Genomic DNA, 24530 nt, shown 5'->3' with positions numbered 1-24530 from the left:
GGAAAGGATGGGGTCAGGCCCCCACCCCTGGAGGCAGGCCCAAGGTGGACATATGGCAAGGCCAGCAGGTTAGAACATCTGTCTCTGTGTTCTGGGACATCAGCCCAGTTGTAATGATGAATGGCAGACACCCAAATCCCTTACAACCTTCACACCCCACATGCCCCTTCCATGCACCCTCATACTGCTCATGCCTCCTTATATCCTCATTCCCACTTCACCCCTATGTCTCATCAATACCCGCTCTCCCGGTATCGACAGTGGCTAACAACAGGGGCCATGTCTTTGAAATGGAGATAATAAAATAAACTTCTAGTCATCTAACAGCTCTCAATCAAACACACTTTGTTCTACTGAGATAAGTGGTTTTGGAGCTTTTGAAACTCAGCCAGGTATTCATAGTTAGTTCAACTATCAAAACAAACACCAGAAATGCAAACAATGAAGTCTATTGAAACTGGAAGAAGCTGATGTCCACTTCTTTTCTCTAAGTTACACCAGATGTGTCATCAATTAAAGCAGTCCAGGAGCAGGTGGGGCTTTTGTTTTCTCTCAATGAAAGTTGCTGAAGTTTTTTTTTAATTAAAAGCACTCTGGGCATTTAAATCACCTCATGTCATTGCATTAGTAATCCCAAGAGTGTCTTCTTCAGCTTTGAATTCGTAAGAGCACTTCTCCAAATGGAAAAATTATTCCAATACATTTCAGCAATTAAAAGATGCTGCTCAATTTAATGGTAACTTCCGTTTGCAGGACAAAACCCTATTATCAATCACTGTAATTAAAACACATCTAACTTGAAATACAGCATCTAACCATTGAAAGTGAAGAACAGTTTTTGTATTTCAAGTTCTGTCAATGAAAGAATTGCAGGAGCCGGTAGCTCTTTTGGTTCCCCATTTGGGCCTGGCATTTCCCCATGGTTCATTCCTCCTCTGAGAGACTGTGACTGTCTACTTACCAAAGGAGCCTGACTCCAGTAAAATTGTGGGGGTTAAGGGGGAGGGTGATGGTTAAATCTGCCCACACCTGCAATGTAATTGACAAGGGCAGTTAACTACCTGCACCCTTATCTCATGCTGGCGAAAATTGCTGCAAAAATGGAAGGGGGCAGGAATTGTGTTGGGCCCACCGTTTTTAAAAAAAACTCTCTCAAGTCAGCAGAAATCTGTGCCTTAGTCTTAGTGAACTCAAACTCATTTGGAGAATCTCCTCTGTGTTCTGCTTGTCCTGTTGTAATGATGGCAGAAGCCCTGCTGAATGCTGTAAATGGCTGTTTTAACCATTTCTCAGGAATTTACACTGATCTCTCATTGGGGAATGGTAAGAAAATTTCTATGACTGTTCCACCAGTGCAGAATAGCAATCAGCAAAGCACCTGCTGAGGTTGAGGTCTAGCTAAAGCTGTAGAAGATAAGTTAGAGATCAAACTTTCAGATACTCTGGTCAGATCACACATGAATACTATTTCCAGTCACTGGAAACACATTCAAGAACTGGAGGCCATACAGAGAAGAACAGACAGGATCTCAGTTTAAAATCTCATCTGAAAGTTGGCAGATCCAACAGTACAGCACCCCTTCTGTGTTATACTGAAGCATTAGCCTAGATTTTGGGCTCATGTCACAGGAATGGGAGTTGAACCCTCAACCTTCTGCCCTAAAACAAGTGTGGTACCATCTGACTCCCAGCTGCCATTGACAAGGAGCTATAAAGTAAGTTCTGATAAACTTGAAATTTTTGTTCTGAAAAGACACTTTTTGAAGGCTGACTTTAAAGTGATATATTAGTTTGAAAGGGTATAGATAAAGTTAAACCCAGCATGTTATTTTATTTTAACTTTTGGAATGGAACTGGTAACAGTAACCGTACTGCTGACATGAGAAATTTATAATTCTCAAAAAATAATCAACATGTGGGATACTTTTCCAGATAAGGATTAGTGGATGCAAACAGCAGCTGGAATAATTTAAGAAACAGTTGAAGATGCTACAATGTGGGAAGTTAGGATCTCTCTGGATGAATCAATTAAGATGGGCTGAAAGGACTTTGTAATCCATGATCACTATTTGATTTTTAATGCTTACACACAGGGATAGCTGAAGCAAGATGGGAGGAAGCCTTGTGAAAACATAAACACAAGAAATAGACTTATTGGCCCAAATAGCCTGTTTCTGTGCTGTTAGTTCTAGCTGAATCACCAGGACAGATGGAAATAATCTGGGTTAAAAGCAAAATACTGAGGTTTGCTGGAAATCTGAAACAAAAACAAAAATACCTGGAAAAACTCAGCAGGTCTGACAGTATATGCAGAGAGGAATATACCTTTCCGCAGATGCTGTCGGACCTGCTGAGTTTTTCCAGAAATAACCTGGGAATTGATGTCTTAACTAAAGGACAGCTTCAGCAACAATGCAGCGCCCTCTCATGATGGCAGTAGCTTTTTCACTGAGATTATACATGCAATCGAGGAAATATCTGCAGAGAGCAGCAGGAAATGAAATTGTTAAACAAATTTCAGATGGTGATACTGGTTGAGATTGCAATGAGGCAGCAAACATTTCAGAGAATAAAGAAGTGCACAGATATAGGAAAGGAACTGATACAATCGGTGGACAGTTCTTTCAGTGCAGAGACAAAACTAACAGCATGGTGATAGATGTCCCCTTACATTCAAATCTAATCAACCATGTTTCACCACTTGCTGAGAATCTATTACTTCATTCAGTACTTTCAAGGTTCGACAAATTAATATTTTTTATTTGTGTAAGATTTATTATACAACAGAACAATACAGTAACATCAGAAAACCCTGGCCAACTACCCCATAGAAGCAATCATTTGAAGGGGAGTCTCACCCTATAATCCCCATTATACATTCCAAGTTGATTGAAAAATAGCATTAATTACTAAATCTTTCTTTCTCATTTGCCTTATAAGGACAGCAATATGATAATGTAACGTGATTTGAATTGGGAATGTGAATCTCAGTCCACACATCTATTTGACAAATCCATTTAAAAAACAGCAGAGTAAATTGAGCTGGAGGGGTTAAACTATTCCAACACCAATGTTTGTACTGATGTAAAGCATGCAAAACAAGTTTCCTTGAAATATCTTTTAATATACTTGTGAAATTTATGTGTTCTATTAATTAATATTGTCTAATATTTATCAACACGTTTAGTTGATTTTGTGTACTACTTATTAATGTGTTCAGTTGACTTATTGTGCATTATTTACCTTGTTTGGATGATTTTACTGTGTCCTGTTTGCTAATGTGTCTTGATGACATTTTTCAGTTTACTATTTATTGAATGTGACATTCCATTTGTGAGTTTTTGGTGCCAAATTATTCATGGGCGCTGTTGCATTTTATATTTTATCGTGTGCTTGAGTGACACTGTTATCTGGCGATGTGCTGAGCTACAGGTTGTGACCTTTGACTGAAATTCAATTATTAGCACAGGTGAATGAACACACGTGTTATTTTCCAATATGTGTGTATCGTTACAGAACGCTTTTTCTTAAAACCGTTTTGGGGATCATTTCTGCGTGTATTTGTTGACACACTAGGTTGTAATTCCTCTGTGCTAAAATGTTCATTTGGCATTCCTGTTGATGCTGTTTCTAATACTTTTGAGTGAAATTGCAATTTTCAATGAAAACTGGTATCAATGAAAACTGTGCCGTTTCTGTAATGGGCGGCTGAGCCACAACACTGGTTAAATGCCAAAACGGTAAATTGAAAATCTACTTCTGTTTGTCAACATCTTTGGCTCACAAGGATAATTTTAAACAGATTAACAATGTTTGAAAAATGCAGAACGACTTTAAAAAATTGGTGTAGACTCTCTCTCTCTCTCTGGTTGATCTTGCTTCGGTATGCGATAACATGAAACCAGCATATCAAGTTGGCATAAAAGCAAAAAACTGCGGCTGCTGGAAATCCAAAACAAAAACAAAAATACCTGGAAAAACTCAGCAGGTCTGGCAACATCTGCGGATAGGAGTTCTGTTGAAGGGTCATTCGGACTCGAAACGTTAACTGTGCTCCTATCCGCAGATGCTGCCAGACCTGCTGAGTTTTTCCAGGTATTTTTGTTTTTATATCAAGTTGGCAGCCCGATTTACATCCCTCGATTTTTATTTTCATTGACTTCAAATCGGGAGAGATTTAAAGTGGGTTGCTGACTTGATATCAGCCCGTTTATACAATATCGGACAAAATCAAGCTCTACTCCGAAGGGTTAATGCTCAAGACATGGAACTTTGCTTGATTGTCGCACATATGAGACAACTAGGTATGTGTGTGAGTAATGTATTGATTATGGCCCTGAATTAGTCATGAAATTGATTGAATAAATCTAGCAACTAGTGGACTGCCACCGCAAATAAATCACGATTAAAGGTCTGGATGGTTGGAACAATGCAACGGGTTCACCAATTTCTCCCCTGACACACACACACACACACACAAACACACAGTTTGCACCCTTAATGCCCTCCCCATCAGCCTAGGATGGAAAGAAAATCGCTGGCTTCTCAAGGCAACTAGGGTTTGGGCGATACATGTGGTCTCGGTGGAATCACGTGCAGCTCAAGAACAAAAATGAACAGAATCCTGAATCTTTACATGCATTCTAATAATATTGCGCCAAGCTCTGGAAGGTTAATTAACACGTACTAAACAGAATTTCCACAGAAACCCGTTCTTATCCAGCATATACAGTTGTCATCGCTGCCATGTTGTAGGGTGGAGGGTTCGGCTGGAACTGTTGGGGGGGAATCTGTTGTGTAGTTGTGGTGTTGTACACGATAACAACCGGCTGGAAAAAAAAAACACGAATAAAAGGAATTAGTGCAGAATGAGCCAGTCAGTTCATCATGGCACAGCCGCCTCTCCCACACCATTGGACCCATTCCCTTGCCACTTTCCCCATTGGGGCAGTAATGTTTGTGTCGCCTCTGTGCCAGAGCAATCTACAAGGCTGTGTTTATTTGAGCTACAACACTAGGGGGGGCACTTCCTGCACATGGGCAGATGAGGAAATTTATCCCTCCAATTGCTGGAAATAGTTTATCTTCAGTTGAAGAACTTGAACGTGTCTCCTTAGTAACTGTGCATTTTACTAATACAGCTTTCTTCCGTGTTCAAAATTTGGCTCATTATGATGGACCTTATTTTTGAACTATGTTTACGATGGAGAGTTTTATTTACGGTAAAGATTTGTAAATTATTAAATAAAGCCATGCTGTTTTTCAGATAGTTATTCTGGTAGTGAATACAAGATGACGAAGGGTGGGAGATAAGCATATTTCCTTGGCAACGTGTTGAAAATGTAAGAAAAATATTTTTAAAATCTTGAAATATTTCAGCTAAAGGCCATCAGCCAATATAGGGCTTGAAACATTTCTCTGGTATTAGGAGTCTCATTATCGACCAACTGAGGTACTCAGGCTGTGTGCGAGATCCCTGCCCTTGTCCAGCTTGATCACTTGTTCAAATAACCACGGCCTTTTAATAAAGCAGGAAAGGGAAGGGTGATACTGAATCTAAAGGCTGCTCCTCTTAAATATTTCAAAATCACAGTAACTCCAGCTACCTCCACCCCCCACCACCCCCGACTAGAAAGGGTCGGGATCATTTACTAACCAACGTCACCAAAAAAAGCACTCCGGTCATTATCACATTGCTGTTTGTGCGATCCTCTGGATCTGAATCCAACAACTTTGCATCTGAGACACAAAAATGCTCCCCACTGAGCCCCAGCTAAAGGCTAATCAATCTGCTGCTTGGAAACTAGCAATATTAAAGTGGCGTGAGGACCGATTAGAACAAGTGAAAAAAACAGAAAGCATGAGGGAGAACGCAACAGGAGAAAAACAAACTGCTTCAATTGTGATAGGACAAGTCACCTTGTTTCTGTGGGGGTAACATTTTATGATTCAAGCCTTGGCTGGTATAACCTTGCTGTAGTTCACAGCATTTTCTTTTGGCTTAAAAGTTATCTTGTGGAAAAACTGGGCTGAGGGTGGACAATAAAAAAGTTGTGAGAAGTCAATTTTAATTGTTCCTGCTGGGTGAGAAGTGGGCAGAAACACATTGGCTGCTTGTTTTATGCCCTGCCTGACCTGCCGTTCCATTGACTTCTCTAGTGTGGGATGTAATGCAAGGGGTTGACCTGTTGGAGCCCAGCAGTTATCATTGATACATGCTCGGTTTCCTAAAATAGGAAAGAGAGCTAATATAAATGTGGTAGAGTCTGAGATCAATTCATTATGTAGGTTACCTCTGGGGTGGCACAGCAACAGTTGATAGCTTTACAGTTGAAGCTTGAAATTGAAATGGATATTGCCGCAATAAGCAGTGTCAGCAGTAGAAGTATGGCCAAACATGGAACTGTACCCTGCAATGTGTTAAACACAAGTAAATTAAATTGGACAGAAAACATGTAAAGGTATTTCTGATAAATGCTCAGTATCAATATAACTAAACACTCACCCGATGATGAAAACAGTAAACTGAATAACAATATCCTGGAAACCCAAGGTTTACAGAATATATTATTACCGCTGGGAAGCAGGCAATGGCACTGATGATGTTCATTCCTAAGCAGCCTCTGATCTAGAAGTAAACAACATATATTAAAGAACATATGAGAAAACATGGATGGGGGAAAAGACCAATTGGCTCATGAAGCTTACTCTTACTCCAGTCTATTTACAATCTACCTATATCATTAAATCTGTACAAACCCATTCAATGTCACACTTTAGGAAGAACGTCAAGATTTTGTAAAGGTTGCAACAGAGATTTACTAGAATGGTACCAGGAATGAAGGGCTTCATTTATGTGAATAAGGGAGGCAATAGCATAGTGGTATTGTTGCTGGGCTAGTAATCCAGAGACCCAGGGTAATGCTCTGGGGACCCAGGTTTGAATCTCATCATAGCAGATGGTGGAGTTTGAATTCAATAAAAATCTGGAAATGGAAGTCTAATGATGACTATGATTGTTGTAAAAAAAAAACATCTGATTCACTGATGCCCTTTAGGGAAGGAAATCTGCTGTCCTTACCTGCTCTGGCCTACATGTGACTCCAGACCCACAGCAATGTGGTTGAGTCTTAAATGCCCTCTGAGCTAGGGCAACTAGGGGTGGGTAATAAATGCTGGCCTGGCCAGTGACACCAACATCCCATGAACAAATTAAAAAAAACTAGGCTGCAGAAGCTGTATTTGTTTGTTAAGGTTTTCAATAGGATGAATTGTTTTGATAGCGTAATGGTGTTTCCAGTAGCAGAAGAGTCAGTAAAGGTGCTATAGAAAGGAACCAGAGGTGATATGAGGAAATGTTCTATTTCATATTGAGTTGTTGTGATCTTGAATGCACTGCTTGAAAGGATGAAGTAAGCAGATCTAATAAGAAAGTTCAAAAGAGAAATACTTGAAGGAAAACATTTACAGGACTATAGGAAAAAGCAGGGAGTGAGATTAATTGGATAGCTGTACCAAACAGTTAGCATTAGCACTAAGTGCTGAATGGCCTCCTTCTCTACTGGATCATTCTGAGATTCCAGGCAATGATTTTTATACATAGTCCCCTGCCTCCAATGGCAGTCAAACATAACTCCACAGTATTCATTCATCTTAACATCTATACTTCTGCTCTAGTGTGTTTCACAGACTATGGGAGGAATAATTTGGAGCACACTCATAGGGCTGGGAGAATCATGTGGGAGTATATGTGTCCTATTGCTGGCATTAGGAAAACTGTCCTCAATTAAGTTGGGAGCAGGAAGGACACGAGAGATGAATCCTGCCCGCTGGAAGTGCGATGCCAATTAGGCTCATTAATGAGGCACTTGACACCAATTATGTCTGAGCCCCCTGGGATTTAATGGTGCCTCTGTGATTTAACTGGTCACACACGCGTCTCACATGGATCCCAAAGGCCGCCTGTCAGGTTTGCCTGTGGCCTCATAAGGGAGGTCCCTCCTTGATCCTCAGGAGGTCTGATGCTGGTCAGTTAAGTGCATCAATGCACTTAAAACATGTTGGGCATCGCCCATAGAAGCGATGCGGGTATCCCACTGGTTCCCTAACCACTGGGGGAACTCGTGTTGCAGGAGCTGAATTCTGAGTCAACCACATTGCTGTGGGTCTGGAGTCACATGTAGGCCGGACCAGGTAAGGATATTAGTGAAGCAGGTGGGTTTTTATGTCAGCCAGCAATGGTTTTGTGGTCATCATCAGACTTTAAATTCCAGATTTTTATTGATTCAAACTGCCGTGATGGGGTTTGAACCCAGGTGCCCAGAGCCTCTGGAAATACTAATCCACAATGCCACCACCTCCCCATTGAAGTATACTACATTTTTTTCTTTAAAAGGAACATTTCAGGTGGCACAGTGAAATAGGAATATCAGACATAGGAACAGGAGTAGGCTATTCAGCCCATCAAGCTTGCTCCGCATTCAGTTAGATCATGGCCCATCGTCTACCTCAACGCCACTTTCCTGTGCTATCTCCACATCCCTTGATGTCATTAGTCTCCAGAAATCTATTGATTTCTGTCTTGAGCATGTTAAATTTTGAGGATTATGGAAGGATTTAACAAAGCTGACGAGGATAAATGCTCAGAAGGCAGAATGAAAAGAATAAGTGATAACCAAGTCAATTTCTGGACAGAGAAATATTCAAAGGTAAAAAGGTGAGAAATTGGTGTCAATAAATCCAAAAGGGACTGGATTTATTGGAGGTGATGATTTCTTCCTAGACTCACAAGCTTGCAAGCTGTCAGGTATTTAGCCAACCTGCATAGCACTAATTGATATTCAATGGATTGGTTGAGAAATACAACTCTATTCCAATAAATATTTTGGTGTTGATACACATTGCAAGAAAAATACAGTAACCACTTTTCTGATGTCACTACAGATCCACCAATGTTATCTTCAGATTAAGACCCTGGAGAATTGTGGCTAATTGTTTTAAACGAGTCCCCCAGCACCGGGATGCTTGAACTGCAAAGATGTGTTAGAGTAATTCCAATGAAATTTCCATTTACATTCCATTAATAACATCGAAGAGAATTATGAACTAACGTTTTTTCTATGTAACCCATGATTAGATTGACAGATATTAAGCACATTGCTTGAGGATAACTTTTTATGAGTTTCAGTGGTGAGGACTGGCAGAAGATTCTGAACTCTTCCAGTGCTCGCGACAATGCATGCATTCCAGAATGGATAACCACACAGTAATCAGGAATGAGAATACAAACTGATTCTATACCCCTGCCCAGATAAGAATAAGACATGCCAGAGTACATTTTTATCTTTCCACTCGGGTGTCAAACAGGGATTGTGGATTGACTGTGCACTGTAGAAATGGCCCAATGTTTATTTGCATTCGCTGAGTTCAACAGCAGTGTATGAACTGTCACCTTAATAGAGGTTCATGGATTGGAGATCCGAACTGGGGACATCCTGGTCTTTAATACTCAGCCTCATTTGGTGATGCAGTTATCTATCAATGTTCATTCACAGGTTTAAAAAAGATTTATTCCTGTAGTACATTTTTGTAGGACAGTAGACCCTAACTGTTTAACTGGCTTTACATAATACATGATGGAAGAGTTAGCTTGTGATTTGAAGGAAGATGGTTACGTGCAGAGTGGCACGGCATGTTAAAATCAAGGAGGCTGAGATAGCAGGGAACAATAACAATAACAATGAGTATAAAGTGTAGTGTAGATAATGGGCAGAATTTTTCACTGAGCGGACGGGCAGGTGCCCGACCTGCTCAAGCATAAAATAGCACGCGATGATATCAGGCAAGTGTCTCAATATCATTGCGCACTCGTGTGATATTTCAGTCGGCAGGCGCACGCTAAACTTGGAAGCACACCCGTCGACAATTAAGCAGGCAATTGGGTAATTAAGCTCATTAACGGCACAATTAACAGAGATTTTTCATTGCCCGTCCAACATTAGAGTTCGCAGGTGGATGAATCGGCCAGGTGGCCTTTACGTTTTTCAGAAAATCTCAACCACGGGCTTGATGAGGTTTCCATGATAAATTAAAATACAAATAATTTTCTGTGCACAGCATTTTCATTACCTACATTTTCAGGTGACCTTTATTTTAGGTTATTCAGGTCTTCAGCTCCCTGAGGCAGCTCTCTGCCTGCGCCCACACTGACTTCAGTGCTCGCCTTCCTCCCGCTCCCACCCTGGCAATGTGGAGCCTTTCAGTGCGAGTTTCACGCTGGCTGGCTGGCCATCAATTGGCCCAGCCAGTGTTAAATCGCGGGTGGGGGCCGATCGCTGTTGGTGATCTGTTCACCGGCCTGCCGATTGTGCGCACCTGCCAAACTAAAACTCCTGCCCAATGAGTGTGGAATAAGTCAGCAGTTTAGAGGGACAGTGCAGATGAACAATGGAGCTCCTCATTTCACACAGCTTCAAGCAAAGCCAGTCATGTGATATCTTTTAGGCCATGATGACTGACAGTGGCAGATAAAGAAACTGCACAGGTAGATGTGTTACAAGCAAAGATATTGTTATACCATGACACACTTGTTTAAGAGAACATTGAGGTAGGAATGACTTTGAATAAGTTTGTTCTTTGTCAATTTAAGCTAACTTGAAGGTTTCAAACCTTTATTCAGAAAGAGATTACTCCACATAACAACTCACCTCAACCACATTTGTACATTTTCTTGGGCAACTTTGGAGACTTTCCTCTGATCAATGAGTAGTTCAAGTGGTAGTGTAAAGGAAGCGCTATTATAAACTTTAACACATTGCTCTGTTTGTTGTGAAAATAGGATGCATTCAAGTGAGCTCTGCAGGTAGAATGCACTATACCTATGTTGTGAGTGATACAGCTTGACGCCATGTAACTAAATTGAATTCATTTTTGTTGAACAGTGCAAACACTGATGTTGAATTTTGTCCTCATTAAGGTGAGGGAGATAACTGCTGGGAAATCAGGGAGATTTGTTTTTCAGAAGTGCAGTCATCACATCAAGTACTGCCTTATTAAACACACCCAGGACAGGGACAGCAAGGGTTAGATACAGAGTAAAGCTTCTTTGACACTGTCCCGTCAAACACACCCAGGGCTAGTATAGCATGGACTAGACAGAGTAAAGCTTCATCTAGGGTGCCCCATTGAACATACCCATGTTAAACAAAGCACAGTTTAATTGCATCACCTAATTTGCTGTTGGAAATAATTGTGTTCATCTTCTATATGGCTGAAAAGGTGTCAGCTATGGCTCAATTCATAGCACCCTCGCCTTTGAATCAGAGGGTTGTGGGTTCATGTCCCACTCCTGGAAACCAAGAACTGTGATTGTACTCGAAAGAGTTGCAATCTGTGACTGTTGATAACTCAAAAGAGTTTCTATATGGCTGATTTGTACCCATTATCCAGAAGTGGAAGTGTATCATCTCACCTCATCCAGCACTTAATTACCATGAGAGAAAGTTTAGCTTCTGTCAACTTTGATGGGCTGGATTTGAAACCAAGAGCCAGATGTGGGAGGATAGCATTTTCACCCACTGCACTGTCTTATCCCTTTATTCCTCAGTGTTCATTTTGTGCAAAATAAAATAATAGGGATTTAATGCGACAATAAGCATCAACAACATCTTACCGGTTTGTCATCTTGAGTGATGATATCACTTGTAAGCTAATCATATCAAAACCTTTCTTTGAGGAAGTACTTACCAGGCAATGAGCTGGTTGCCTCTCAACAGCTATTGCAAGTGACCCTGCAGTAATAAACTTGAAAAGAAAAATTCACATTAGATGAAAACTCAGAAGAATTGAATAACATTTAGAATATGGGATCTTTTCTTTTCTAAATTCTTCTCCCGTCATGCTAGAGACTTAGGTTAGATATTGATTCCACACACTCTCTGCCTCCCTCTGATTTCCTTACTCAGAAAGACATTGTTCCTGTTTGAAGTTGGGAAGAGAGTGAATGAAGGGAGTTCAATGGGCCTATGGGGTGTGGGGCCTGACATTGGAGACCGACATTCATGTTGGTCATTTCCTCATGCACCCATTTCCCCTTGGGGAATAGGTTGAAAGGATTAATAGGCTGATTACCAATCTGAGGTTCGATTCACTCCATGTGCTTTCAAGAAATGGCTGAAGGCACTGGATACAGCAAAGTCTATGGACCCTGATAACATTCTGCCAGTAGTACTGAAGAATTCTACTCCTTGGGTGCCGTGAGTTCAGGTGTGGGTGGGGTGCTTGAAGGACAATGGGTGGGGAGTAGGAAACATGCAACAGTGGCCCTCAGGAGTGATCCTGGAGCCAGGAGGAATACTACTGTTCCTACTGACTGTTTACACAAAGCCAATAAAGAAAGTGTAATGGCGTTTTTTGCTGGCTTACATTTTTTGGCTGTGTCCACAACAAGGAAGCCTGAGAGGAGCTGGCTGGTCAAAGAAGCCCAGATTGGCGTAGCAGTTAGAAAAGTGGAGCTGTGCACTCTTATGAACATAAGCAAGGAGTGCAGAATCGGTTTTGGAGACTGACTGCACTTAGCATTTTTTTGTGGAAAGCTGCCGATACTTGATTGATGTCAGATGTATATCATGAATGGCGGCTAGATTTAGAAAGCCCTATAATTTTACATTGTTGTATTCATCAGCAGTACTTACCAGGCCTCCACTCCACCACGGTGTCCCGATTACCATCGAAAAGTCACGGACGTTAAGTGGATAAATCACAACGCTGATTTCTATTATTCCAATGATTATGATGATGCAAGCTACCACAACCTCTGTTATCTGCAAGAACCACGTAATTGTGATCAATTGAGAAAAACAACTTTTTGGCAGTAGCTTTACCGTGGCGTGAAATTGGCACTGCAGATTACCCACCCTTTCCATGGGAATGATGTTCACCTCCAATGGGCTGAATAGTACCCTCGCTCACCGACAGCGGATTCCGCATTCCAACTCCCAGGCCCGCCATGGGTGCGCGCCTGATAATGCGCTAATTGCCGAGAATAAGCGGCAAAGGCTACTTACAGACTGCCACCCCCCTACAAAGAGTGCTGCAGGGCAGGATGTTCAGTCTCGAAAGCTGCAGGCACCTGGGGCAAGGTAATGGCCAACATTTTAAAGGGCCCCCTGGCACTTGACAGTGTCAGGCGACCCATCAGATGGTCAATCGAGTGCATCGACTATACACAGTGAAGATTTGTGCATCTTCCAGTCTGGTCAGGTAATTCAATTTAAATTTTAGCTAAAATGAAAGGAAAATACAGCAGATGCTGGAAATCTGAAATACAAGCAGAAAATGCTGGAAAAACTCAGCCGATCTGGCGGTATCTGTGGAGAGGCAAACAGAGTTAACGTTTCGAGTCTGTGTGACTCCTCTTCAGAGCTGAAGAGAGATAGAAATGTGATGGGTTTTTCTTCTGCTGAAGAGAGGGGGTGAAGCAGGTGGAGCAAAATAGAAGGTTAGGGATAGGTGGGAGCACAGCAGGGATTTGGCAAAGATGTCATGGACACAAGACAAAGGGAGTGGTAATGGTGGTGTTAAAGACTGAGGAAGGTGCTAATAGTGATGTAAAGGTCGGATAGCAGGATGGGCTGAATTTCACACTTGGCGTGTGTGCCAAGTCAACGGGAATGGAAGCCGATGTGGAATCTGCTTCCGACGCAACCACAATTTCCCGCTGGATGGCCAATTAAGGTCTGCCCAGCATGAAATGCGTCTTCTCAATGGTCGGGAAGGGCAGGGCAGGGGTGGGAGCCCGTCGGGCACCAGGTCCAATGGCGACCCAGTGAGCAATTTAAAGCCAGCAGAGGCAGATCCCTGAAGGCTGCCAGAGGAGAATCTTTGGAGTCGGTCAAGGAAACCAATTGTTTCAAACAATGGCCTTACCAGCGGCTGGAGACGTTAGGTGGGAGGGCAAGTCGGGTGGGCACTTAGACCCCCGATTCTTGGACAAATACCCTTGATCCTTATGGAGGAGGTCGGTGTAAGGTGGGGCACTCTAGTACTCAGGGATGGCAAGAGGAGGCCACCGCACCTAAACAAAAAAACCTGGGAGGAGGTGGCAGCTGAGGTCAGCGGCCATGACATTGTGCGGCCCACATGGGGTGCAGTGCTGCAAAAGGTTCAATGATCTGCTGCGCTCAGCAAGGGTGAGTACCAAGTTGGCATGGATCAGTGTGGAGAAGTGTTAAGGTTTGGCCGATCGTGGGGAGGCAGGGGTCTCTGACTAAGGTAAGAGGGCAGTGCACAGAGATGAGAGTGTCGGATTGTGCAAACATTCTTGTGTAGTCACACCACTAATGGGAGCTTCAAACCTGGAGTCCCCATTGTTCAATGAAAGACAATGGCGCCATGATGCAGACTCCATTGTCTCACCAGTATGCCTGGCATGCACAGTGACAGTGTAATGACTTTAACTATTGACACATCTTTGTTCTCATCTAGAATTGCCAGCTCACCCACAAACACAGGACCCCAAAGAACCATCCTTGATGCCAGAGCACCACTGAGCTTTAGATGCACCTGCATCACACCCACTCTCTGCACCAAGCACCAGAGCAGATACCAGCACCTCAGTGGGCATTAGATCATCAGCTAGAATGTCAGTGCATAGCAGTGAGGGCACTTCACACTTGCTTGAGGAGCAGGTGGAGGCAGAGAGAGCCCAGGGTGCCAGCTGTCAGAGAACTGCTGGAGACCAGGGCCTTGCTGATTCAAAGGCAGATAATGAGCCTGTGGAGTCATCCATTAGGCAGCAGATGATGGATGTCCAGCGGAATGTGTGGGATGATATGGCGGAGATCCATGAGGGTATGCGTGCCATGGCCTTTGTTGTGGAGGGGTCCATGAGGAGCATGAGCACTGCACTGACCCTCATGCCCGAGTGCACTGCCTCCTCCATTGAGAGAATGGTGACTCTCATGGAGAGGCAACTCCAGGGACTGAATTAGGAATTCCTGGGGTTGCACTCGACCTGCAAACCCTCACACAGGCAATGACCTCAGTAGGTCAGTGCCAGTATGGGAGATGGATGAGACACCCAGTATCCCAGCTAGGTGCCCGTCCATTAATGGCGAGCAGGGAGGTCCACAGTGAATTCATGTTGGTGCACGAGCTTCTTGTCGTCTCTGCAGGCTCCTTTCAGGGTGCTCTGGATGACGGCAGCAGCTCCTCTGCCACTCTGCCAGTGACTGTGGCATCTGATGAGGCTGTGATGACTGGGGAAATGCCAGCCGTGGCACTGGCCAATCCCTCCCAGGCAGGGCCAGCACAGGCTCCAGTGGCCAGAGGATGACTGCCAAGCTCATCAAGGCCAACAGGACAGCAGAGTCAGCAGGCTGTCTCCAATGCTGCTGCCAGCGAGGATGGGGCAACAAGATGCAGCACTCATAAGCGTAAGTTTAAGGCATCACGAGCATAAGAGGGACAGTTCATGGGAGATCTGCCATGTTTTGTTAATATGTTTACTGGTGAGACCATTAACACTGTATTTTGTTATGTTCATTTGATGTCAATGCCAACATGATATAAATTTTGCTTCTGTCTTAATGGCCTGAGTATGCTTCAATTGTTTTGTAGGTGCAGGGCATGCCAGCATCTAATGCTGGATGTAAGTGGCTCTAAACCATATTACACTGACACTGAGTGGACTTTGGGTTCAAAGGAAAGGGACATCTCAGACATCCAGGATGGAATGAGGTGGAAGAAGATCTTTGACAACCCAACTGAAGGGGTGTTGGATCAAGGCGCATAGGGTGTCTCTGGTGTCCCTGCCTCCCTGAAAAAATCCAGAGGTATGCCTCCATGTCCTCACTGGGCTCTTCACTGGGCTCCTCATCTGACTCACCACTGGATTCATCATCTGTGTCCTGTGGAGCTGCCTCAACATCCTCTTCCTGCAGTGGGCCCCCCTTTGCCAGAGCCAGATTGTGGAAATGCATCCCGCGCTCGCACATTATTTCGGTCGATTGACACACTTCCGACTTTTGCAGTCCTTGTAGTCAGCAGAGTTTGAACTGCAAAACTGAGGCTCTAGTCTCAGCTGCATTTTTAAACCTGCCCAAACAAGCTTGCCCTTAAAGAAACAGATTCTCCATCTGTCGTAAATCTCGCCCTAAAGGCATATTATTGTCTTCTGTCCATATTATTGCAGTGAGATGGGTAGTTAATTAGCTGAATTGCCTTTTAAATTGTTATTGAAATAATGCAGGTAGGTTCCTGACTTTTTGACCTACCCACGTGCAGTATTATCGGAAACTGGTGTGATGACACTCCCTATCTTAGAGCTTAAAATTCAGCCCATTGATTTCTACTCTGGATAAACTGCACAATGAATTCACAATTTAGAATTCCTGAATATGAAATGGCACTTCTTAGGATTTATCACAGAAAATGAAAACTCAAAAATGCAGAATAATTCATGGAAACTACTCTATTTTATAATTAACTTTTTGATTTAATGTCAATACTGCAGCACTACCGGAAATACTTTTATGGTATGTGGGTGAAACTCATCTTTTGAAAGAAGGGTAAATATTATTCTATGACACTGTGGCAGATCCTGGTCTGCGTGGTGTGTATGAAGTAAGTTCTGGTGGGGATAATAGTACGTCAGTAACAGAATCCATCTGATTTTCCATCCATTGATATCAGTACAAGGATAGTCTAATGGGGACTGAAAGGAATGTGCAATTTTCTTCACCAGATTTTCCTGATAACACTTAATACACAGGTGGTAATGATAGAAATTTTCCCCAGTCTGAATTTTACTACATAATCCTGGAACCACGCAGCAACAGAAGTAGGCCATTCAGCCCACTATACCTGTGCCAACTCTTTGAAAGAGCTACCCAATTAATTCCACTCTACCAACATTTTACCCCGAACCTTGCATGTTTTTACCTTGTCAGGTATATCTTCAATTGCCTTTTGAAAGTAACTATTGAATCTGCTTCCATCACCCTTTCAGGCAGTACATTTCAGGTGGTAACAACTCAAAATGTAAGCAAATTACTTTATCATTATTTATTTCCCATATCTAATGACACATGAGACAGATAAAGCATGTGCTTATGTCTGTTTCCATAGCTAGTTTTTTCTGGAACAGGTCCCTAGCCTGTCACCAAAGGCTATAGTTGAGGGGCACCACACTGCATCAAGCATGGCAGACCAGGAGACTCTCATGCTTTTACTGCCTTAGGTGTATTGGAAGGATTTACATGTTGATAATCAACCTTTTTGGCTATGTTAAGAATGCACCTTCTGTGGCCATCAATCCCTCGAATGGGATTCAAAGACCTTCTGTCCCAGAGGCAGTGAATCTACCCACTGTGCTACAAAACGTCCCTCAAACACATTTTATTGGAGGTGTAAAATATGAAACAAATGCAACATGCTATGATTGCTGGTTATCTAAAGTAAAACAGAGATACTGGAAATACTCAGTGAGCATGGCAACATCTGTGGATACTGAAACAGAATTAATTGAGTTGAATTATTCAGAGGAGTTTGAAGCCTGCCGCCGACAGAAAGCAGGAGGTGACCCCACTGGGGCAGCCAGCGGGACCCTAGGGTGACATTTTAGAGAAATTAGAGGGCTAGAAGTTTGTTCTGGTGGCAGCACCTTGGCCATAGAGGGATGATTATTGCTGACACCATGGAGTGCCCACCTCCTGGGAGGCAACAGGGAGGACATAAGGGTTTAATATAACTCTACAGCTTGCTACAAAATTGGAGAGAACAGTTAAAAGTCAAACACATTAATTGGGTCTGGAGTCACGTATAGGCCAGTGAAGATAAGGATGGTAGATTTGCATTGCTAAAGGACATTAGTGAACCAGATAGGTTTTTGTGACAATCCAGGAAATTCAAGGTAATCATTATTGATTCCAGATATATTTAATTGAATTTTAATTCCCCAATGACCATAGTGGGATTTAAATTTCTGTTTCCAAATCATCAATCCAGGTCTTTGAGATTACTAATCCTTTGATATATTCATTACGCTGCTGTACCCCAGTGGGTAATCTTCTGCAGATACGTCGAAAGCAAAGTCATGCAAGTCATGTCAATACCATTTTACATCGCTACATTGTACCTTTGTCTATTCTTCAGATCCGCATTGGGCTAAAATATAAACAATCTTTCCCACTTTGGAAAGTACACTTACACCCAGGGCCATGAGTTTTCCTTTGAACACCTGGACACCAGAATTATTTTGAGTGAGTACGGTAGATGTGGTTTGGTTCACTTGACCATTTCCCAAGTGTTGCACCAATTGCGGGGCGCTGGTCAGCAGTTGTGGTGGTGGGAATTGGCCTGGTGCAAGGACATTTCCATCACCCTTCGACAAGTAAGCCATTTTCACCACAATTTTCTGAAAGATATAGTAGAGTAAATGAGTCTTTTCTGATTCGTAAACCAATATTCTATTATATATCTCAACTTGCAATCGTTAACTACAATTGTGACATCTTGTGCAATAATGTATGCACAATTCTGTCTAAAACACAAATACAGGGAAACATAAGAGTTCCTATGTTTCGGAGATATGAAGTCCAGGGAATGCAGCTTGTCTCAGGATTGCAGGAGTGGTGGACACAGTTATGAAGTGAGGGTGTCCACAGAAAATAAATTTAAGCATGATTTTGTTTCCAGCATGAGCATGATAGAACACGTGGGATGGTGGAACAGAGAACTACAGTAGGATTTCAAAGAATTATGGATGAATCAGTGCTAGAAAGAGACGTTCAGAGTTATTAAGACCATAAGGCATAGGAGCAGAAATTAGGCCATTCGGCCCATCGAGTCTGTTCCGCCATTCAATCATGGCTGATAAGTTTCTCAACCCCATTCTCCCGCCTTCTCCCCGTAACCTTTGATCCCCTTACCAATCAAGAACCTATCTATCTCGGTCTTAAATACACTCAATGACCTGGCCTTCACAGCCTTCTGTGGCAATTCCATAGATTCACCTTATTAGTCCGAGAACCACAGTGAAGTCGAGATGTTGGAAGGGGAAAGTTGTATGTTCATTTTCAGCCTAAAGATTTGTGCTATTATAATCTAAAATAGGCCCAAAATTTCGAACAATTCATTTGGAAGCCGCATAGCATTAGGGAATCGGAATGGAGTTATTGGGAATCGGAATGGAGTTATTGGGAATCGGAATGGAGTTATAGGGAATCGGAATGGAGTTATTGGGAATCGGAATGGAGTTATTGGGAATTGGAATGGAGTTATTGGGAATCGGAATGGAGTTATTGGGAATCAGAATGGAGTTATTGGGAATCGGAATGGAGTTATTGTCCTAACTTTTTTCTGCCATTTCCCATCTTCTCCCTTCAAGCCTCGAATCCTTGCTGTCTTGGGGGTAGCAAGGTTGCATGTAGCTTAACTTCCAATTTGCTTTCGAGTCAAACGGACTCGAGACGTTAACTGTGTCTTTCTCTCCATATGTGCTGTCAGACCTGCTGAGTTTTTCCAGCATTTTTTGTTTTTGTTTCATATTTCCAACATCTGCAGCATTTTGCCTTCATATTACATTGGAAATCAATCCCTGGCCTCCCCGCGTTGAAACTGGGGAGGGCGGTGGTGGGGGAGAGAAGTTGGGGGGGAGAGGAGAAGGGGGGAAGAGGAGGGAGAGGAGAAGGGGGGAAGAGGAGGGAGAGGAGAAGGGGGGAAGAGAAGGGAGAGGAGAAGGGGGGAAGAGGAGGGAGAGGAGAAGGGGGGAAGAGGAGGGAGAGGAGAAGGGGGGAAGAGGAGGGAGAGGAGAAGGGGGAAGAGGAGGGAGAGGAGAAGGGGGGAAGAGGAGGGAGAGGAGAAGGGGGAAGAGAGGGAGAGGAGAAGGGGGGAAGGGGGGAGAGGAGAAGGGGGGGAGAGGAGAAGGGGGGAAGGGGGGGAGAGGAGAACGGGGGAAGGGGGGAGAGGAGAAGGGGGAAGGGGGAAGGGGGAGAGGAGAAGGGGGGAGAGAGGAGAAGGGGGGGAAGGGTGGGGGAGAGGGGGGGGGAGAGGAGAAGGGAGGAAGGGGGGGAGGAGAAGGGGGGAGGGGGGAGAGGAGAAGGGGGGAGGGGGGGAGAGGAGAAGGGGGGAGGGGGGAGAGGAGAAGGGGAGGGGGGGAGGGGGGGAGAGGAGAAGGGGGGAGGGGGGAGAGGAGAAGTGGGGAGGGGGAGAAGGGGGGAGGGGGGGAGAGGAGAAGGGGGGAGGGGGGGAGAGGAGAAGGGGGGAGGGGGGGGAGAGGAGAAGGGGGGAGGGGGGGGAGAGGAGAAGGGGGGAGGGGGGGGAGAGGAGAAGGGGGGGGGCAGAGGAGAAGGGGGGAGGGGGGGAGAGGAGAATGGGGGATGGGGGGGAGAGGAGAAGGGGGGAGGAGGGGGAGAGGAGAAGGGGGGAGAGGGGAATTCTCAGACAATTAGTGGTTTCAGCCGGAACTGTTTGTATAAAGTTTTGAGGCAGTGAATTCCCAACCCGGGACGGGAACTCTCATTTTCCATTCAGGTGCCTGTATCTCTGATGGGAGCAAATCAATTTGCTTTGACAATTTGTTATCCTCTATTACTGTGCGCAAAGTGCAGGCGGTACAGGTATCTATTTAGTCGCTTGCTGAGTAAAAACCTATGTGGCATTGTTAACTGTGATCCACTAACACACATCCATTGGAAGAAAATAAAGATAAAATGCTGCGAATGTTGGAAATCTGCAATTAATTAGAAAGTGCTGGAATTACTCAGCAGGTCTGGCTGCATCTGTGGAGAAAGAAACAAGAATGTTACTTCTTCAGAACTGAACATTTCTTTCAGTTAGAACGAAGGTTGTCCAAAGTCCCGCATTTAAGTCACTGCCATTAAATCCAAGTTCACACAGCCTTTATCTGGTTATCAGGTAGGCGTCAGGAAAATTCCAGCATCGAATGTGTTAATATTTCTTCTGCTGAACTACATGAGTCACAAGACTTAAAATAATCAGATATAAATAAAGCTGTTTTACCTTGTTTTCCTCAACCCCTCCCTCCTCTTCTCAGTACAGAGACTAGTTATGATCCTGTTGACAGATTAAGTTACCTGATCTCAGCAGGGTTGATAGCTGAGATGATAACAGAATCATACAGCACACACGAGGCCATTCAGCCCCATTTACCTGTGCTGGCTCTTTGAAAGCACTATTAATTCAGCCCCAATCCTCTGCTCCTTGCCATTCGCTCTGCATTTTCTGTTTCCCTTTTTCTTGTTACCAACACCCAGGAGCTGAGGGAGGAATCAGTAAGGGTTCTGTGCAGTCACTGCTGTCCAGTCACCTTCACTGGGAACGCTGGCTGTGAATATCGGATGAGAACAGTGTATCGGGTATTTTCAACATTCACTTGGCATAGGAACGTGAATGGGCCATTTATCTTCTTGGACCTTATCTACCATTCAAATCGATTATGTGTGTTCTGTCCCTCAGTTCCATTTTCCACCTTCTCTCCATATCCCTTGCTAACTTCTAGCCAATTACAACCTATCTATCTGAACATTGAAAGCTCCAATTGACTCAACATCCACAGTTTATCAAGGGAAATAATTCCAAAGCTCTATTTCCTCATTATTGAAAAAGCGTTTCCTGATGTGATCTCTGAATTTTCTCGCCCTAATTTTGCTATTGTGTCACTTTTATCTAGATTTTCACCAGCACGGAAATAATCTTTCAGTATCTACCCTTTCAAATTCTCTAAACATTTAAACACCTTGATCAGATTAGCTTTCAATCTCTTATATGAATGAGAATAAAAGCCATGTTTATGCAACCTGTCCTCATAATTTAGTCCCCTAAAATCCAGTATGTTTCTGGTGAATCTGTGCAATGGCCCTTCCAAGCTACTATTTATCACAGAATCACACAGTGCAGAAGAGGCCCGTCGGCCCATCAAGTCTGCACCGACACGTGAGAAACACCTGACCTACCAACCTAATCCCATTATCAGCACTTGGCCCATAGCCTTGAATGTTATGACGTGCCAAGTGCTCATCCAGGTACTTTTTAAAGAATGTGAGGCAACCCGCCTCCACCACCCTCCCAGGCAGTGCATTCCAGACCGTCACCACCCCCCGGGTAAAAAAGTTTTTCTTCGCATCCCCCCTAAACCTCCTGCCCCTCACCTTGAACTTATGTCCCCTTGTGACTGACCCTTCAACTAAGGGAACAGCTGCTCCCTATCCATCCTGTCCATGCCCCTCATAATCTTGTACACCTTGATCAGTTCGCCTCTCAGTCTTCTCTGCTTCAATGAAAACAACCCAAGTCTATCCAACCTCTCATCATAACTTAAATGTTTCATCCCAGGCAACATCCTGATGAATCTCCTCTGCACCCCATCCAGTGCAATCACATCCTTCCTATAATGTGTCGACCAGAACTGCACACAGTACTCCAGCTGTGGCCTCACCAAGGTTCTAGCAATTCCAGCATGACCTCCCTACTTTTGTAATCTATGCCTCGATTGATAAAGGCAAGTGTCCCATATGCCTTTTTCGCCACCCCACTAACATGCCCCTCCGCCTTCAGGGATCTATGGACATATATGCCAAGGTCCCTTTGTTCCTCAGAACTTCCTAGTGCCATGCCGTTCATTGAATATTTCCTTGTCAAATTACTCCTTCCAAAGTGTATCACCTCACACTTTTCAGGGTTAAATTCCATCTGCCACTTACCTGCCCATTTGACCATCCCGTCTATATCTTCCTGTAGTCCAAGACACTCAACCTCTCTATTTACCACCTGGACAATCTTTGAGTCATCCGCAAACTTACTAATCCTACCCCCCACATAGTCATCTACGTCGTTTATATAAATGACAAATTATAGGGGACTGAGCACAGATCCCTGTGGCACGCCACTGGACACTGACTTCCAGTCACTAAACCATCCTTCTGTCATCACCCTCTGTGACGATCACCCATTATCATTCCTGTGGTGCTATGTCTGGACCGAATGCACTACTCCAGGTGGTGTCTGGCTAAGGCTCTGTACAGCTGAACAATCATTTCCTCCTGTTTTTTATTCCAATCCCTTGTGGTAAATGCCAACATTCCATTCGTCATTTTGATTGTGTTTTTTTTGTACTTGTTTAGTGACGTCTAAAGATTTATCCAGTTGGATTCCTAAATCTCTTTGCTCCTCTAGAATTTGTAGTTTCTCACCATTTAGAAAATACTCAATTTTTCTTCATTGTCTCCATTGTGAATGACCTCACACTTCCTTGTGTTTGTGAGAGATTTTCCTCCGTCTCGAACTCACTCCTGTCCTATTATAGACAAGGTTTGCCCGCTGATCCCGTACTGTCAAATTGTTAATTCTGGTTCTTTACGGATTACCAAATCATAGAATCATAGAGTGGTTGCAGCCCTGAAAGAGGCTATTCGACCCGTCGTGTCCTTGCTGGCTTGGCTCTCTGCAAGTACAATTCGCCCAGCAATACTCGCCCGCCTTTTCCCCATATCCCTGAACATTTTTACTTTTCAGATAATGATCCAATTCCCTCTTCCCGTTATCTGGTATGGCTCAGACTCACCAGTGATCAAGAAAACCTTCAAGACAAAAACAGAATTACCTGGAAAAACTCAGCAGGTCTGGCAGCAAACCTTCAAGAGATGAGGGTACCCAGAACAAACAAGGAGAGTTAGGAATATTACCTTAATCTTACCTGACAGTGGGATGTATAACCTGAGCGAAGAGTCACGAGCTCACTCTGATGTCGCTACGTTTCAGCCAAATCAAAGTGTGGTGACCAACCCAAATGTAATTCTAATAAAAGCAAAATACTGCGGATGCTGGAGACCGGAAATTCAGACTGAAAGTACTGGAGAAACTCAGCAGGTCTGGTAGCACCTGTTTTATCTGCTGGTATTATGACTGATCAATTCCAAACCTCGGCAAAATTGCTCGGTGTTGCAATTAAAATGCGTTCGTCACAGAAGGAAATACTCAATAATGTTGCATGCGAAGATTGCAAGGAAATACGTAGGATAAATCGCACAGAAACTGGCCTTTCTGGTTTTTATGCTCCGTGGAGCATAACCTTTTCCCGTAACCGCTGGTCCTGGTGTAATTTACAGTCCAATGGTGTTGCTCAAAAGAGAGGGAGGGAGTTAAGGGATGGAATGCACACAATTATAAACCGTCAGTTCAGTACTTATCAAATGGTTGATTCCCACATTAGTAGGAAAGTGACCTAAATTTGATATGTCCTCAGAGAGTTGGAAGAGAGTGACAAGGGGGAAAATACATGTTTTCAAACTTGTTCAAGAACCGGGTAGTGAGGTTGAACTTTATATTTACTAAAAGAAATTCCAGTAATATGTAGGATAATGGCACTCTGTCAAACTGAACAAACCTTGCTTCGATCGTGTATTTTATGCGACAGTTTAAAACAATTGATAGTGAGTCACTTTCCGTTTTACATCTCTTGCTGCGTTTTACCGCTCTTGGGTTGCACAAGTCCAAGATCCACCCCAATATTT

General features: G+C 43.6%; 1 protein-coding gene across 3 annotated transcripts; it reads right to left on the bottom strand.

The window, feature by feature from the left end:
- Window positions 1–4115: 4115 nt before the first annotated feature.
- On the bottom strand, window positions 4116–23938 carry LOC144694025 (membrane-spanning 4-domains subfamily A member 8-like). Of its 3 annotated transcripts, none has more exons than XM_078564359.1 (7): window positions 23703–23938; window positions 18209–18415; window positions 12693–12821; window positions 11746–11802; window positions 6506–6628; window positions 6294–6410; window positions 4116–4829 (listed from the first exon to the last, which is right to left on the bottom strand). In XM_078564359.1, the coding sequence occupies exons 2-7, from the start codon at window positions 18398–18400 to the stop codon at window positions 4716–4718; spliced, it is 732 nt and encodes a 243-aa protein (XP_078420485.1). In that variant the 5' UTR covers window positions 18401–18415; window positions 23703–23938; the 3' UTR covers window positions 4116–4715. The 3 variants fall into 3 exon arrangements, with proteins under 3 accessions (XP_078420485.1, XP_078420484.1, XP_078420486.1); XM_078564358.1 differs by having other exon boundaries at window positions 23714–23938; XM_078564360.1 differs by lacking the exon at window positions 12693–12821 and having other exon boundaries at window positions 23714–23938.
- Window positions 23939–24530: the final 592 nt, after the last annotated feature.

This window comes from Cetorhinus maximus, chromosome 19 (assembly GCF_964194155.1).
Source record: "Cetorhinus maximus chromosome 19, sCetMax3.hap1.1, whole genome shotgun sequence".
Lineage (NCBI taxonomy): Eukaryota > Metazoa > Chordata > Chondrichthyes > Lamniformes > Cetorhinidae > Cetorhinus > Cetorhinus maximus.
This window is presented reverse-complemented; position numbering and strand designations above follow the sequence as displayed.

What these genes read in the sequence shown, in the direction of transcription:
- LOC144694025 (XM_078564359.1), bottom strand. Translation starts at nt 18,400, where the DNA reads ATGGCTTACTTGTCGAAGGGTGATGGAAATGTCCTTGCACCAGGCCAA. An exon ending in CGTGGTGGAGTGGAGGCCTG is followed by an intron (nt 11,803 to 12,692) that starts GTAAGTACTGCT and finishes TTTCTTTTCAAG; the next exon opens with TTTATTACTGCAGGGTCACT. An exon ending in TTTACTGTTTTCATCATCGG is followed by an intron (nt 6,411 to 6,505) that starts GTGAGTGTTTAG and finishes AACACATTGCAG; the next exon opens with GGTACAGTTCCATGTTTGGC.